The following is a 17,174-nucleotide window of genomic DNA, read 5'->3' as shown; positions in this document are numbered from 1 at the left end:
GACAAAGCATGTTATGTTTACTATTTTAAGAAGTATAATAGCTCCCTATGGTTATTGTTAAAAAAATAAAAACTAAACATAACATTTTTTAAATCACGAACTCTGTAGTTAAAATATTTGTAACCATCACTCTTTGATGACTTAAATCTATTTATTTGTATTCCATTGGCACTGGCAGTTTGAAGAAACGGCTATGTCCAAAGAAAGCACTATTATAGATGTCCATGTGGGTCCATCGTCAAAGTCCCAAGTCATCTATTCAAAGCGTTTTTGATCATATTGCTTGGTTTTCTATGAAGTGCCAATGCTATGCAATTGAGAACCATCCTAAAAGGAAATAAATAAATACAATTCAAGTTACACATTGATGAATCAATTTCTCTATTGAAAGAGCAAAGGAACACAATTATATACCTTTCTTGATTGTCTTTCATTATGGCTATTACTGGGGGACTGGAACTGGTCGTGACCCTCTGCATTATTCTGGCCATCATTGAGGCTGCAGACAGAGTTACTATGTGAAGTGGAAGCCAGGACAGGACTTGGAGGTCCTTGGAAATAGCTTTGAGGTTTTCCAGATGAGAGTTCCAAACTTGCCACCATTAACTGTGACTCAGCCAGCAAGCGCTGCAAGCGAGATGTGGAAGAGGTGAATGCCTCCTGCTGCTGTAAGAAATGCACTGGAGGTTTGTTTCATTCAGCTCAACTAACTGTTTGTAGGAAGTCAAGATAATTGAGCATTAAATGTAAGTACAATAACAAAAATGATAAAATCTCTCTCACTTAAATACAGGTTTACACGTAATTCTTTAATTCTGTCGTGGTGGATCTGAAGCCTGAACACTGGGAGTGAGGGAGAAATGCACCCTGGATGGAACTACCTGTTTGTTTAGTGTTGTCTCTTCTACAAGTGTAGGACTCGTTGTCCTCCTCCGTGGTGATGGTGTAGAATGGTCCATATACATCCAAGTCACATCCTCAGGACTGGACAAAAGTGTAAAAAATCATTATCATTAATATCAATAAGGCAGCAGCATTAGTACTAATATGCACTGGAAAGGCTGTGGAAACACAAGAGAACTATTTTATAATAGAAATCTACTTGGCAACATGTTTCTCACTAACACTTTTTATTCAATTTATTCGTTCTGACTGCTGTTCCACAGAGAGGAATGTAGGTCATTTGGATTAACATCTACAAACAGTGCTCGGTACTCTGTCTCCACAGAGGTTTGTGATGGCTATGTGATGGCTATGAAGTCCATTAAGCTACTGTCTTATGCTCTGCTGGATCCCTGCTACAATCACAGCAGTGGGGTAAAGTGGGAGCAAGCTCAGCTGAAGCCCCATCACCATTACTGCCTGGAATTTTGCAACTTGCACTTGTTTCTTTACTCCACAGCAGATTATTTTATCAGCTCCAAGTCCTCCTGATGGAGTAGCAGTGATTGTTTAGTATCACCCTTTGTGTATGACTAGGCTTTTCCTATGCCACTCTTCTATACACTCTCCTATCCCTGTTTACCGATAGTTATAGTGTTCTAAAACACAGTACCCACCTGCTACATGCTATCCACTAGAACCAGAAATGTGTTTCAGTTAAAATGGCATAAATAAGTTAGATTTTATTTTAAATAAATGATTTAACTGTGATTTTCTCTTTGCCTTGCAGGTGATCTTTGGCTTTCGTACTGCATTAATGCCTCTTTGGTCGTCTCTAGGTTGAGTTTCAAGAGCTGTAGGTCATTCTGCTGGTGCTCACACACCTATGACATCAAACACACACACACACACACACACACACACACACACACACACACACACACACTCTTCAGTACTCCATGATTTAAAGACCTCAGCACATCTATTTTGTACCAAATGTCTAGATATCTTGAGAGAACAAAAAGTAAATAAATGTGCTGAAATACATTTGAAAATATGCAGTGAAAAGTGAAAATATGCAGTAGGTAAAGAATAAAATTTTATCCTTCATGCTGCTAAAAGGAACAAATAAACATCATGGTGCTTCGTATCCAACAATTACAAATTGCAAGCAAACCTTAAGGTATGAAGACAATTTGTACCTAGTATTAATCTGAAAACGTAATAGCCATACTTTTCCAAAAAAGTTTTCAAATAGGGCCAGACAAGTGATAAGATCAAGCCCATGGCTAACTGAGTCTCCTGAAGAGAAATGGATGAAACACTCGGGGAATGCTGAAAAACCGGATGACTGCGTAAGAATCGAGCAAAAGGGGAAGGGCAAAGACATTTTAAGAAACTCAGAACTGAAATTAAATAATTAAACAATCTTCACTAGCTCTTTTTTTCTGAACATGCTAATAAATATTTACTGTGACTTAAATGAAAATAGGAAAGCAAGTGAAAACCAAATAGTCTGCACCATGGCCAATTTGCACTCTACTCACTGCCGTTCATCATTATTAACCTTCAGTGAAAAAGTAGGAAATACCTGGCGCAGGCAGATAAGCTCCGATTCTGTGCGCTCTTGTTTGGATCGGGCGAGCGCAAGTAACTCTTCCTTCCAACTTTCGCCCTCATCTACACAACACAAAGTGCAACGAAGCATCAACATTCTTTTCTAATCAGAAAGCCTAAAACATCAGGATTAATACATACATTTATGTGGCATAAATAGTGTAGAAACAATAAAACAACAATACAATTCAAATGAATGAACAGAACCACTAAAATGAATAAAACCCGCTTTGCCTTTGGAAATGAGAACAACAAGACACAAAATAGATCATTAATAACTACCGTAATTTCCGGACTATTAAGCGCACCCAAATATAAGCCGCACCCACTGAATTTTACAAAGATTTAGATTTTAAACATAAATAAGCCGCACCTGTCTATAAGCCGTTGAAACTAATGAACTTTACACAGGCTTTAACGAAAGACAGTGTCTGTTACACGGTGTAACAGGTGAAATATGTTGTGGCTCCTTTAAGAGCAGAGCGGCATTTTGGGAATAGCCTGCTGCCGCATTTTTCTGGTATTACTGCATGTGTGCAAGACCGAGGAATATGTCCGTATTATTTTCTGATGCTCATTTCTAAGTTTCTTTGACGTAACGCTGTTGCCAAGAAAAATTAAAAAGCACGAGTTTTGGAAACCATGTCGCTCAGTTTTTTGGCTTGAAGTTTGTGAAACCGGGAAAAACACAGGAAAAATTCATAAATAAGCCACTTCGTTGTTTAAGCCGCGGGGTTCAAAGCGTGGGAAAAAAGTAGCGGCTTATAGTCCGGAAAATACAGTACTCGGTGAGATATGAGTGTACCGAGCATACACCATAATATATTGAGTGTTAATCAATTTAACTGGCAAATTATTTAACACTGCAAATTTATAATGTTCCTTTATATATATTTGTACCTGCGAGTGCTAGTTCTTTCCTTAGCAGCTGGTTCTCTTGTCTAAACCGAATAAGCTCCTCTCGTTGTGTGTTGTTCTCTAGAGTCTTTTCTTGAAGCTCACCTGGTGAAAAAGGTCCCCCCACCAAAAAAAAAAACTTAAATTACATGGCTCAACATACATCTATATCACAAGGTTTCAGAACATTATAACAGATTATAGTCAAAGTTAAAAACATAAGATGATGCCCTCGCTTCAGAAACTAGGCCAAGTTTTCCAACATAATAAAGACGCCAAACACACTACCAAGATGACCATTGCCTTGCTGAGGAAACTGAAGGTGATGGAGTGGCCAAGTATGTCTCCAGACATGAACTCTATTGAGCACCTGTGGGGCATCCTCAAGCGACAGGTGGAGAATCGCCCTGTGTCTAACATCCAGCAGCTCCGTAATGTCATTATGGAAGAGTATCCCAGCAACAACCTGTAAAGCTCTGGTGAATTCCATGCCCAGGAGGATTAAGGCAGTGCTATATAACAATGGTGCTCACACAAAATATTGACACTTTTGACACAGTTTTGACATGTTCACTTAGGGTGTAATCAGAGTTCAGGTACCTGGGGATTAACAGTGCAAAGTAATGGAGAGTGTATTAGAGAAGTGAAGAAAAGAGTGCAGGCAGGGTGGAGTGGGTGGAGAAGAGTGGCAGGAGTGATTTGCGATAGAAGGGTATCTGCAAGAGTGAAAGGGAAAGTTTTTAGGACTGCGCTGAGATTTGCACTATATATATATATATATAAATAGAGCCTTCGTTAATCATAGATACTTTTAGTATATGTCTCAATTAGATTTGCACAGCCTTATCCTGATATTTTTGCTATTTTTTTGGTAGAATTGCCAAAGCACAATTTATTTATTTTATTAAAACTTTAATAGATACTATTTTTACCATTTAATTGGGCATTTTGATGTTTGGCCTCTCTGAAGCGCCGCTTGTACTCCTCTGTTTCCTGTAACATTTTGCTCTCACGAGACTGGAACTTCTTTAGCAATGACTCAGAATCTTGTAGACGATCAGTCAGATCTAATATGCGATTTGTGGCTTCTGTCAAATCTTTGTCCTGAGTAAATACAGATATAAACAAGGAGAAACTGCAAACAAAATACACACTTCCCATATTAGAGTAATAGAGAGCAAGAGATTGAGGAGTCACCTTCAGTTTGAGTATGGAGCTCAGCTCTTCCTCATGAACCTGAACTTGGCCAAGCTGGGATGAGAGAGTCATGATGCTCGAGTTCAGACTCCGATTCTTCTCCTTTGAAAAATTATCAGCATTTAAAATCAAAATATTCAAACAAAACACAGTTTAAAAATTAGCCAGCTATTAGTATAACAGTACATATTATAGTTATTGCATTGACCATTTCAATATTAATTGCATTTAATCCATTTTAATAATAACCTTTAATAATTAAAAACCAATACAAGATCCACCTCTACTGCTAATAAATATCTACAGATATTACTAAATAAGGACAACACACAAAACAGTAACCTCCAGGTCTTGGTGGTGTTGGCTGCTATGCTCTTGTCTCTGGCTAAGCTCCTGCATCTGCTTGTGGATGCTGCTTAGCTCTGTGCGGCTGTCCTGCTCACGCATCTCCGCCTCCTTCAAACGTTTGCTAATGGCTCTGATAACCTGATTGCGCTTCTTCAGCTCATCTAGTGACAGAAACCAATTGTATCTCAGTTTATTTTTTAGATCATTAGTGTTGTCTAAAATGGACATTTGGGTGCACCCCAGATGAGGATGGGTTTCCTCTTGAGTCTGGTTCCTCTCAAGGGTTCTTTCTTATGCCATCTTGGGGAGTTTTTCATTGCCACAGTCCCCACCGGCTTGCTCCATCAGGGACAAACTTACACTTATAAATAACGTCTTAATCATTTTTATTACAACATCTGTGTAAAGCTGCTTTGAGACAATTTTCATTGTTGAAATCGGTATACAAATAAAAATAAATTAAATTAAAACAATCATAATGGACAATTTTTTTATAAATCTTCATATGACAGACAATATATTTAATCCAAAATTACAAAAGCAAAAGGTTTGCCTTTGCCCCCTCAAGCCATCTACAATATTAATTCCTTCATAATCTTTAGGGTTTTTATTCTAGTCAAGATGGATTCATGGCATTGTTTTTAAACCTCAATTTCTATACATCTTATACAATATAAGAAAATGAAAACCATATCACACATGTATGGTTTTAAATTTCTTATATTGTTTAAGATATATAAAAAAAATAATATAATGCTTTTTATATAGTAAATGTAAACTGCTTAGTTTGTAGTCATTGAGATACAAAAATGTGCATCATGGAAATTTGTGATTCAGATTAGTCAGTCAGTAGAACGCTGACTTTGGAACTGTTTCTGGTTTTGATGCCTCAGGTGCTGCCACAGGTCTTTTCAAGTTTTATTGATCATCTTTCCCTTTCATCTTTTTTATGATATGGTGAACCTATCATATTCCTTATTACATACTGTTTACTTTTTTCACTCTTCACATTGAATTAGATTTGTTCAGACAACAAAGCAGTCTTTTCACTCTTGTACCATTTCAATTTTGTTCAAAACATTCTGGAAAGTGAATCGACTAAAATTGTGACATGACTATCCAGTAAAGTTAAACCACTAGTAGGTCGCACGAACGACATTACCTGAAGACTGTGCTCAAAACTGGAATAATGTGAGTTCAGAAGTGAGGCGACAAATCAGCGCAAGCCTTTAATCTTGATCTGTTTAACTCTATGCTTTAATTGGCTTCTACATTACAGTTCTAACAATAGAAAGTAATACGAACTGCTCACCTTCAAGGCGTGCACACCTCTGCTCCAGAGTCAGTACTCTGTGTCGATCCTGCTCCCATGCCTGCAGTTGTCTGTGATGAGCTGCAGCCATGCTGTTGAGCTCCCGATCACGATCCTTCAGTTCTGCTACGAGGAGCTGTAGCTCTATCCGCTGTTTCTGGATGGTTGTGATCTCCAGATCACTTGCTTGAGTCTACCAGAAATGCATACAACCAACAGTTACTAGCAGGTACTAGCGCAAGCATTTAGACTGTAAGCACCAAAAATACACCTGTCTCTTACCTGAGACCCCTGCATAGCTGAGGGAGGTGACTGATAATTGGCAGAGATGTTATAGGTGCTCTTTGGAGTTCGTCTTTCCATGCTGCCTTTACCTGCGTGCAAAAAAGTTTTTTTGTTTTAATCAGGGTTATTTTAAGAATGACAGTGATATTTATTGATACCACAGCACTGCTGAGTTCGCGATCTCGACTGGTTCAAAAGCGTTGATTAATTTCTATAAAGGCAGCTCTAACATCTGTAATTTAAATGATTAATTAATGAATTAAGATGAATTAATAAACACACGAAAGCATTACAATAATATACATTGTTTCTAAAATATGCTACTATACTAACAACTTACTTTTACTGCACACAAGCCACACAAAAATAGGTTATAAATCAGAACTAACTTCAGAAATCAGTTAAATATATATATATATATATATATATATATATATATATATATATATATATATATATATATATATATAAACACAATTGTTGGTCTGGAGCTATATATATATATATATATCTGTATTTGTGGTTTGTGTAACAGTTATGGAAGGAGTCTCCAGTTTCAGGATGCCACTTTTTCTTTTTCAGTTTTAAAGTCTTTCTGCAAAACTAAACGTAACTCCAAACATATAGCAATCATAACATGCGACAATTATAACAAAAATGGGAATTGGTAAATAAGTGAGAGCAATAATACATTTCGATATGTGACGGTGTTGAAAAACAATCCACATAACTTCACATTGAGAAACCTGACACAGTCAAGTGGTTGGTGATTATAACATCACACCCCAAAATATTATATTCCAGAAGTCTGCTCTCTGCACATTTTAACACTTCAAAAAGCCTTTAATAAATCTTTAGAAAGCCTGTGTATCTTATTTTAACATGGTCAAAAAGAAAAAATAGAGACATGATGAAATTAGAGCCATATTCAATTACGCCTAGTTTTAACCTTCTACTTTTCTTTTCATTACCATTTGTGCTCCCACATCCTTTAGGCTTATAATCGTCTTTTTTCTCTCTCTTCATCCATGTCGTCTTCATAAACTGGAATTGTGGACTTGCACATTATCAGCTCCTGTCATTCATTCATTTCACTAACAGCTCTCGTCATTGACATGTTCAGTCTCAGTCTCTCTCTCTCTCTCTCTCTCTCACACACACACACACACTCTCAATGGTCTGAAATTCTGCTCATTTCAGGTTTAATAAAATCTTTAAGACTTTAACACCAAGCTACAGATTTTCAGTCTCAACAGAACCAAACTAACGGTTATAAACGTTCATAACTTTCTCTCGAAAATTGAAACCCAATTCAGACCTGCAGCAGCGACTCTTGATAATAAACCCTATTTGTTGTCTGTTCTATTTTTTATGAGTTACAGTTTATATAGTCGGTGTAAAAGCTCATTATATACGTCATATATTGATATTAAAATCAGGAACAATTATATTACACGTGTTTCTCTGTTAAAAAACGTTAACTCGCTCTTTTACTACGCAAACGGCATTTTATTAAAACTTTTGAAATTCATCGTTTCGACCAGAACATCTTGTGGTCAACCTAAATATTGCCTGTTCTAAAATATAACTAATAAAAACATTTTAAGCGTATTTAGAGTTTATAACTTCTTTTCCTCCTTTTTAAAATATATATTTTAGATTTGATCCTAGCATTTATTTTGATTAAGAATATTAAGTTATTACATATTCAAACACCGTGTCAGGCATTTCTGTTGACAGCCAACGTTGCCTTGTTTCGCGTCTGCGCAGGAGCTACTGGTAAGACCCCAACGCCAAACCAGGCTGTAGAGGTGTGCTCAAGCTGTAAAACATTTAGTATATTTACTCAAACGGGGGAAAAAATATCTCACTTAAAACGCTTTACGTAATAATGCTCAAGATTTTACTGGCAAGAAAAGAATTGTGAGGAAGGTCCAGAGGTATGCGTTGTCACACCTATGTTGTGCTAAATTGTGTTAAAGCTGTTGCTTTGCTAGCAGCCGTGGCTAATGAATGGGTGGAAATTTTCTCCATAGAGATGGAGACTGGGGCTGAATCCCAAATGGCTTTCTGCTGCCAAGATTTAGTTCACGTATTCATCGGATTGGGATTGAGCCTAGTTTACTGCAGAACAATGTGTATAACCTGCGTGTTTAATTTCATTGGGGCGGTTATGTGTCCCCTCTCATGCTACACTGACACACTGTTTTGCTGAGAGACTGTTGGCCCTGATGGCAGCTGAGAGATCTGAGAGATCTTATCACCGTTATAACAGAATAACATGTCTGGGTTTGCTTTATCATCTGGATCTGCGTTCGATCTCCTGATATTATGACATTGTAATTCTCTTATAGTATAAAATAACATTCCAGATCTTATGTCTGTCATTTCATTTAACCAATTTCATCATTAGGAAGATCCACTAAGCTTGGGTTTCCAAACAAGGAAATAAATGTATTTGTTTTCTTTTCTTAAATTAGTCCTGACATTTACATGTCCAGGGTAGGGTTTTTTTCCAGGACTAACACACCATTTTAATCTGATCACACCATGTTAACCATGTTGACCTTAAATATTTTTTGCTCCAAATGTCCTAGAAATAATCAACATGTCTGCTATTGAGACTGCCGAGTCAGGCTCTCCGGAAAATAAAGCGGATCGGGCTGATGGAGACATGAAGTACCCCCTGAAAGTGCTTTACTGTGGAGGTAAACCTCACCAGAGCTCCTGATTAAATGCTGCTCTCTGTCTACTCTCTGTTTGGAGTTTTGTTTTCTTTCTTTCATACAGGCTTCTTTCCAGCTTGATTTAGTAGGTGAATTGATGTCTCTAAATTGCCCCTAGATTTGAAAGAACATTTTAAGGTTCATTATGCCCAGGCATCTCATCCAGGGTGTATTTTTTTTATGCCTGATGTTCCTGAGACTGGTCATATCTGATATAGAAATTATGATTGTTTATGAGTTTTTTTTTCATATATATGTTACGGTATAGATTTTATTTTAACAGAAGTTTGATTAGTGAAAAAAAGACTTAACTATATTTCTTTTTCTTTGCAGTATGCTCTTTGCCATCTGAGGTAGGACCACATACAAGTGCATTAGTTGTCATTTGTTATTATTATAATTATGAGATCAAGTTCACATTTATCTTGGGTCTAATGGAAAGTTTAGATAATGTTATTGTTTTTTTATTTTTTTGCAGTAAATGTTCAAACTGTGTTAAATCTTTTTCTTTCTTTCTTTCTTTTTTTTTTTTTTTTTTTGCAATCTGCAGTACTGTGAGTACATGCCCGAGCCAGCGAAATGCAGACAGTGGCTAGAGAAAAATTTCCCAGACATGTTTGCTAGAATGACTATGGGTAAGCGCTGGCATCACTCCTGACACGAGTCATGTAGGCACTACACAATTAATATTATAACTTGTACAGTTTTATGTGTTGTGTGGGCAACAAAGGAAAGACTGAGTGTTTGTGGCCACAGGGAATGTGCCCAAGCAGGAAACAGGAGGAGGAGGTGGTGGAGGTGGAGGTGGAGCAGGTGCAGAGGTGCCACCTGCTGGAGAGGAAGAAGAGAAGAAGAAGCAGAAGAGAGGTGCTGTTTCACATGCAATTGTTTTTCATGGTTTAATATTGTTTTTGTTTAGGGCATTAACAATAAGCTGTAGTGCATCGTAAGAATGTAGGCTCTGTCTGTCTGTCTGTCTGTCTGTCTGTCTGTCTGTCTGTCTGTCTGTCTGTCTATCTGTCTATCTATCTATCTATCTATCTATCTATCTATCTATCTATCTATCTATCTAAATATTAGGGGTGACTTGACTATGGACTTATGTAGTATAATCAGATTTGAGATGTGTGTGAGTGTGTCAGCCAGTAAATTGCAACATCGATGCACTGAAAAACAATCCATTAACTTACTGAATTCAATTACACCAGAATATACCATTACAGAATATTCCAGACATTTATACCCGTTTCTAGTCCTGCTGCCAAAATACTCCTGTGTCGGTCATAGATCATGGAAAGTAAAACTTGAAACTATTGCAGGGGAGTTTATTTATGCACAGTAATAATAATAATTTTTTTTTACATTTTTATTTACAACATTATTATAATTGTCTATATATTCACTTATTGGCAGAAAACTTGTAGTTCTATCGGGCTTCTCCTATCCAAGCATCGAAGGAAAACATTTATTTGTCTATGTATAAATTAATTAAATAAAATTGAATTAATGGAAAATTTTAATTAATTAAATATAATTATAAAGGTATGATCTACTTAACTTTTCTGCTTATTTCAGCATACTTTAACAAATGTCTTAATTCCTTTCATCCTTCATTCATTCCCTCTGTCCTTTTAAGAGAAATCCTTAAAGCTGGAGATAAAACGCTAAAGAATTCCTAGCACTAGTTCCTGGTTAGAGGCTAACTCTAGCGCTGTGGGGTCTTTAGCGTTTTTATGCTTTTTAAAAAAATGTTATTATTATTTTGGTTTTTTTTGTTTAAATTAAGGGCTTTTTTGTTTTTCATTTGGCATACACATAAAAAAAATCTGTTTATTTTCACTATTTATAATATATAGACTTTCCTTCCTTGCTATGTGTTTCATCCAACAATAGAATTTAACTATTTATCCAAATAATTGGAATATGGGGTAATAAAAGTTAATGATTAATAGTATATTATTAATTTGGAGTACCTGCTGTTATATATATGAGATCTGTGGTCCTGACTGTGGTTACTGATCGCTTACTGTGGTTACTGATTGTGAATCTGACCTGATGTTCAAATGTGTGTTCAGGTGGCAGAGGTCAAATCAAACAGAAAAAGAAGACCGTTCCTCAGAAAGTAACGATAGCAAAAATCCCACGCGCTAAGAAAAAATATGTCACACGGGTGTGCGGCTTGGCCACCTTTGGTAAGATGTTGCACTTGATCTTTTTCTTCTGAATTATTATTCGTTTATTGTTTTAAATAATGCTAATTATTAGTGAAGCGACAAAAAACTGGTACTCACTATTGCCTTGTTTTGTTTGTTCTTTTCAGACATCGATCTTAAAGAGGCTCAGAGATTCTTTGCTCAGAAATTCTCCTGCGGTGCCTCTGTGACAGCAGAGGACGAAATCATCATTCAGGGAGACTTTACCGATGACATCATTGACGTCATCCAGGAAAAGTGGCCTGAGGTAATGTTTTAAATTCCATTTATTAAGTTCATCGCCATGATATTTGATTATAGTGTAGATTTTATTTTATTTCTTTATTCTGTTTTAAAATTGGAATATTTTTTTTTTATCTCTTTTTGTATTTTTCATTTTATTTTATACCCCGTCACGGACAAGTGAAATTAGTCGGGTAATTAAGATTTTTTTGTGCCAGAGCTGTCAGATTAATGAGCCTGAGTATTACATTAAAACCCATCCCTCTCTCTCTCCCTCTCTCCCTCCCTCTCCCTCTCTCACAGGTGGATGACGACAGCATTGACGACCTCGGAGAAGTCAAGAAATGAAAATCCGATGTGCACTTTTACTGAAATCAGACGTGACACGACACAAAAAAAACCCCACCATGGCCAAATGTTAACATCAAATTGTTTTATATCTATTTTATTTACTGTATAGAACACGGTGGACTTGGCCACACCCTTGGCGCTTTTTTTTGTCTCCCCCTCAGTTCTAGATAGCTGCTTGTTCTCTTGTTTGCCAAAGGTCTGGTATGATGTGAATATCTCAACACTTTGCTCAATCAAACTGCAAGCTAATAATAAATTCCAGGCTCGCTGGCTTGTTCTTCTTTCTACGTTCTTTTTGAGATGACCAGGTGTTTTCTATGTATTAATTAGAGGGCAAAGGATAAACACGTGCTGTAAATATCTGTATCATTTATGTTGGACCCTTTTAACCCCTTGTTATGCCAATAAGGGAAATGGGAAAAGTACACATTTCTGATTTTTCAGTTAAAGCTGCAGTCCGATGGAAAATGAGGAAATTTTTTAAATTGCAATATAAAAGCCTCTGCCAGGGTCATACATGAAATTTACATATACATGAATTCATATTTCGGTCAAACAAATAGAAGGTAAAGTCAAGTTTATTTCTATAGCGCTTTTCACAACAGACATTGTCTCAAAGCAGCTTTACAGAAATCAACGGTCAAGGTGAATGGTGTGCATTTATCCCTGATGAGCAGCCATGGCGACTGTGGCAAGGAAAAACTCCTTTAGATGTTATGAGGAAGAAACCTTAAGAGGAACTGGACTCAAAAGGGGAACCCATCCTCATTTGGGTGACATCAAGAGTTTGAACATAGATCTTTCAACAATACAGAACACCGGAGAGTGAGAACTGACGAGTACAGGAGTATAAGATTATAAGTTAATGTTCTTTCTACAGTCTTTGGTATAAAAGTAGGAGCTACTGAGCTCAACATTTGTGATCATCACAGATCCAGCAACAAGCTTCTCCATGCCAGAGCCTTTAAACACTCCCGGAGGTCCAATGTCAAAACTCCACACATGTAGTGGGATCCAATTGGCACTGGTACGTCTCTAGATGGTTCAGGATGGTTGCGAGTTCGGCATCTACTTTTTTAAAGGCCATAAACTTTACGAGGTGGGACGTGACTGGAGCTGGTAAATTGTTCTTTTGTAGTGAGTGTCGTAGATCAATGGTCTCCAACCAACGGTCCGTTGGTCAATTGGTACTGGGCCGCACAGAAAGAGTACATAACTAACCTTATTTCCATATTTATTATCTGATTCTGAACGATGTTTTATTTTGGAAAATGACCGGATTCTTTCCAACACATCCGTCTATGACTCACTCTTGATGCATGTCAAAATGCTTGCCTCGGTCACGTCTTACCTAAACCAGCTACCTTCTTAAAGTCCGCTAACAGATAATACATTACCACTAAATTGAAACCCTCAAGCGAGCAAAATGAACAAAAAAACAACAGCGGATTCACATGTATTATTATATTTAGAAAATACCATTTTTTAGGCCGTATCATTTTATTTTGTTGTGTTTATCCGCCACACCTTACAGGCCGGTCCGTAAAAATAGAACACGAGATCAATTTGCCTTTAATGTGTGTTAATTTGACAGTACAGGCCAAAAAGTTTATTCAAGTAAACATGTTCAGTCAGCAGATTTTTTTTTTTTATTTAAAAGGTTTATTTCAAAGCAAAACACTGAAGCAATTTTCAGTCTTTATTAATACTTGTTGAATAGTTGTTTATACTTCTCTTTTTTTATTTATTAAGAAAGACGGTTAGGGCCACTACTTTGTTCACATTGGGGAAACAATAAGAGACGTTTATTTCAGAATGACTCAATCAGAATTCCAGTGGATAAAATAATTATACACCAAATTAATGCTCTTTTTTTTTAGATACGCTGAAGAATCCAGAAATGGAAATCATGTCTGATTATTCATCCGTCTTAAGTTAATGGGACTGGTTCTGTATGTAATATGATTAGAATAAAGTATAAGGTTGTGGACATGGGATTCATATGTGCATTTTGTTTAACATTTAGTCCACATGTTTATGTTCTAATAGATATAATCTGTTCCGCTAAGATTTTGAAATGTGTGTTTGTGGAAATTCATGCAAATTCAGCCATTTCGCCTTATTTTCATAGAAGTCTCATTGTGCACATGGGCATTGTCATGCTGGAACAGGTTTGGGTCTCTTGTTTAAAGACATTTGTGTGCCTTTAACTTTGTGGAACGGTTTCAGGTAAGAAAGTCAGGTGTCCCGATACTTGTGTTCCTCATTAATCTTCATCTATGGAGATCTTTTCTCTAACAAATATAAAATTCATCACCTCAAAGCAACCACAAACAAACAATTAGGTCATTAATGTAAGTGAAATAAAACATCACTAGGGTACCTACTACACAAATACACTTTTATTTTTGAACTTGGTTATTTGACATCATTGATTCAAAATTTTATATTTCGATAGATTAGACATTTTTAAACTTGAAGTATTTCATTACCATTTTTTTCTGCTGATTGAGGACAGATGGGGCTTGAAAATTAACCCCCCTCTAAAGTAGGAAAAGGCAGAACAAAGTTTGCGAACCACTGTTGTACATCTGCCCAAAATAAAGCGTTTATTTTCATATTTCAAAAGTCCCTTTAGGACAGGATCTGGATTGACCAAGACCTAAAAGGAAAAATCCATGATGCAGTTGTGAACAAACATTGGATGTCAGTGGTATTAAAGGGATAAAAACTAAGAGATATTATGAACAATATGCAAAAAATATAAATACCATGAAGACACTACATTTATCACAAAAGCATTGTTTTGTTTTTGTTTGTTTCAATGATCACACGTCCCTTCAGAGAAAGTGTTGCGTGCCATAGGGCACTGTATCATTGTTAATATCGTTTTTAATTATTGTAAGAGCACAAGCTGCTGAGCATTGGGACGTTTTTATTTGCCTTGTTACAGTAGTCCCATTTGAGATCATTTGCATGCAACAGCTGAGATCGTTTCCTTTTAACTAGTTTTCAGGAAGATGATTTGCATGGAAACATAAAGACACCCTGAGGTGTGCTACCTCGTGGGACGCAGAATAAAATAGCCCTGGGAGGTAAAGTTCTTTTTACATTCTGAAGCTCATATTTGTCATGTCGAACTCCTCAGTTTGTTGCGCTTTCGAGTCCCCCATTCTGGACCAAGTCCTCCCCCCTATCCTCTTCATAGAGTTCATTTTAGGCCTCTCTGGGAACATTTTAGCCTTGTGCATGTTCGCCTTCCACATGGAGAGCTGGAAACCCAACTCTATCTACCTGGCACACCTGGCTGTAGCTGACTCGGTGGTGCTCTTCTGCTTGCCTTTCAGAGCTGATTACTACCGCAGACGCAAGGACTGGGTTCATGGCGACGTCTTCTGCCGCATTCTGCTCTTCCTCCTTGCAGCCAGCAGGGCAGCAGGTATATTCTTTCTCACGGCAGTGGCCGTGGACCGGTACCTGAAGATTGTACACCCGCTCAACCGTATCAATCGGATGAACTTGAGCTATGCTATGTGGGTCTCTGCAGGGATGTGGGCCATGATAATAGCCATGACTGCATACCTGCTTGGCTCACGCCACTTCTACAGTTTTGATAACCGCACCCAATGCGAGAGCTTCAACATATGCATGGGGAGCAACCCGCTCTCAAACTGGCACAACGCATTTTACGTGATCCAGTTTTCCGTACCCACGATCATTATCACCTTCTGCACGGCCTGCATTACGTGGCAGCTGAAAAACAAGACAATGGACACCTCGGGCAAAATCAAGAGGGCTGTTCAGTTCATTTTCGTCGTCGCTATAGTCTTCATCGTCTGCTTCTTTCCAAGTACTGCCTCACGAGTCGCTGTTTGGATACTGAAGGTCTGGTACAGCGAGTGCTCCTACTTCAGTGAGGCGAATCTGGCGTTTTACACTTCGGTCTGCTTCACCTATTTCAACAGTGTCCTTAATCCTCTGGTGTACTATTTCTCCACTCCAGCATTCAGTGGGACCTTAGAGAAATTAATTTTGAAACTCAGAGGGAGGAAAACAGAGAAGATTGTGGCTACGGTAACAAGTGATTAAAGTAAACTGAGAGATGATGTATTACATAAAAATGTCTTGTTTTTTTAATACATCACTTAGTACATAATGTATATACTATTCCAGCTTTTTTTTACATTTTAGTTACCAAAAGCTGATAGAGATTGTGTACTGTTTTTGCAATTTTGGTAGGAATGTTTATGGAAAAGGGGACTTTATGCATATACTGTAAGCTTCAACATGTTGTAGACCAGAAATTAATGTATCTAATGTAATAAATTTCCTTATTTCTTTAGTCTTTACTGTTAATGTCTTCTATAAAGAAATGATGCAGTTTTTAGTCTTTAATGGGCAAAATATGACATACAAAGAATAATTAAAGTAAGTTAAGCCTTGCTATTGAAAGCCTTGTTATAAAATAAAGTGAATAATATATACCACAGGGGATTTTAAAATCCCACCTTCTTTCATACTTCTGGCTCCTCCTTGTGTGCAGTGGGATGATCTGTAGTCATCTACACTCAGATGCCAGTTTATTTAAAATTTATATGAATATAAGAAATTTAAGTAATTGAAATTTAAGAAATTTAAGAAATTTCCCCACTGTGGGACGAATAAAGGTTTATCTTATCTTATATGCTTACTTGCTTGTACACCTTCTCTTGCAAAGTGGATCATTTGGAGAGTTTATTTTAGTGATGTTTTCTATCAGGCTCAAGAGCCTTTGCTGGGGTTTTTAACACACGTGTGTTTTCAGCAATGTAAAAATTTTTTTTAATAATAATAATATAATAAAGTGCTTTCATTCCAATTCGATTACAAAAAAACAGCCGGTCTTGGGCAGAGGTGGCAAAAGTACACACATCCTTCACTTGAGTAGAATTACAGATGTTTTAAAAGACTCTGTTAAAAGTTGAAGTATTCACTACACTTTTTTCCACTCAAGTTAAAGTAAAAAAGGTTTGGGCTCTGACATGTACTTAAGTAAAAAGTAACCATTACTGCTACCTGTTTTAGTGTCATGCCGGTAAATGAACCTCACATCATATCAATATATTAATATAAACAATGGCAAAA

At 37.0% G+C, this 17,174-nt stretch overlaps 3 protein-coding genes across 9 annotated transcripts; 2 read left to right on the top strand and 1 right to left on the bottom strand.

Annotated features, from left to right (window-relative positions):
• Positions 1-137: 137 nt before the first annotated feature.
• ccdc62 (coiled-coil domain containing 62) lies at positions 138-8,308 on the bottom strand. 6 transcript variants are annotated; one of them, XM_046861421.1, is made up of 12 exons: positions 7,510-8,308; positions 6,536-6,627; positions 6,254-6,446; positions 4,936-5,102; positions 4,594-4,695; positions 4,329-4,500; positions 3,400-3,501; positions 2,474-2,562; positions 1,693-1,766; positions 882-984; positions 415-666; positions 138-327 (listed from the first exon to the last, which is right to left on the bottom strand). In XM_046861421.1, the coding sequence occupies exons 1-12, from the start codon at positions 7,577-7,579 to the stop codon at positions 292-294; spliced, it is 1,452 nt and encodes a 483-aa protein (XP_046717377.1). In that variant the 5' UTR covers positions 7,580-8,308; the 3' UTR covers positions 138-291. The 6 variants fall into 6 exon arrangements, 4 of the variants coding, with proteins under 4 accessions (XP_046717377.1, XP_046717376.1, XP_046717378.1 ...); XM_046861420.1 differs by having other exon boundaries at positions 415-663; positions 1,666-1,766; positions 7,510-8,307; XM_046861422.1 differs by having other exon boundaries at positions 415-627; positions 1,666-1,766; positions 7,510-8,307.
• Positions 8,309-8,313: 5 nt separating this feature from the next.
• denr (density-regulated protein) lies at positions 8,314-12,337 on the top strand. 2 transcript variants are annotated; one of them, XM_046861423.1, is made up of 8 exons: positions 8,314-8,478; positions 9,136-9,246; positions 9,598-9,617; positions 9,815-9,899; positions 10,021-10,131; positions 11,340-11,456; positions 11,585-11,724; positions 12,003-12,337. In XM_046861423.1, exons 2-8 carry the CDS (start codon positions 9,147-9,149, stop codon positions 12,045-12,047), a joined length of 618 nt encoding a protein of 205 aa, XP_046717379.1. In that variant the 5' UTR covers positions 8,314-8,478; positions 9,136-9,146; the 3' UTR covers positions 12,048-12,337. The 2 variants fall into 2 exon arrangements, with proteins under 2 accessions (XP_046717379.1, XP_046717380.1); XM_046861424.1 differs by having other exon boundaries at positions 8,326-8,349.
• A 2,041-nt stretch (positions 12,338-14,378) lies between these two features.
• hcar1-2 (hydroxycarboxylic acid receptor 1-2) lies at positions 14,379-17,090 on the top strand. Its single transcript, XM_046861600.1, has one exon. It carries the CDS (start codon positions 15,183-15,185, stop codon positions 16,137-16,139), a length of 957 nt encoding a protein of 318 aa, XP_046717556.1. The 5' UTR covers positions 14,379-15,182; the 3' UTR covers positions 16,140-17,090.
• Positions 17,091-17,174: the final 84 nt, after the last annotated feature.

Source organism: Silurus meridionalis, chromosome 11 (genome assembly GCF_014805685.1).
Source record: "Silurus meridionalis isolate SWU-2019-XX chromosome 11, ASM1480568v1, whole genome shotgun sequence".
Taxonomy (NCBI): Eukaryota; Metazoa; Chordata; class Actinopteri; order Siluriformes; family Siluridae; genus Silurus; species Silurus meridionalis.
The sequence above is the reverse complement of the archived record's forward strand: the minus strand, read 5'-3'. Positions and strand labels throughout refer to the sequence as shown.

What these genes read in the sequence shown, in the direction of transcription:
- ccdc62 (XM_046861419.1), bottom strand. Translation starts at nt 7,579, where the DNA reads ATGAAGACGACATGGATGAAGAGAGAGAAAAAAGACGATTATAAGCCT. An exon ending in GCTCCATACTCAAACTGAAG is followed by an intron (nt 4,501 to 4,593) that starts GTGACTCCTCAA and finishes GTATTTACTCAG; the next exon opens with GACAAAGATTTGACAGAAGC. An exon ending in ATGAAAGACAATCAAGAAAG is followed by an intron (nt 328 to 414) that starts GTATATAATTGT and finishes ATTTCCTTTTAG; the next exon opens with GATGGTTCTCAATTGCATAG.
- denr (XM_046861423.1), top strand. Translation starts at nt 9,147, where the DNA reads ATGTCTGCTATTGAGACTGCCGAGTCAGGCTCTCCGGAAAATAAAGCG. An exon ending in GAAAGTGCTTTACTGTGGAG is followed by an intron (nt 9,247 to 9,597) that starts GTAAACCTCACC and finishes TTTTCTTTGCAG; the next exon opens with TATGCTCTTTGCCATCTGAG. An exon ending in GTTTGCTAGAATGACTATGG is followed by an intron (nt 9,900 to 10,020) that starts GTAAGCGCTGGC and finishes TTGTGGCCACAG; the next exon opens with GGAATGTGCCCAAGCAGGAA.
- hcar1-2 (XM_046861600.1), top strand. Translation starts at nt 15,183, where the DNA reads ATGTCGAACTCCTCAGTTTGTTGCGCTTTCGAGTCCCCCATTCTGGAC.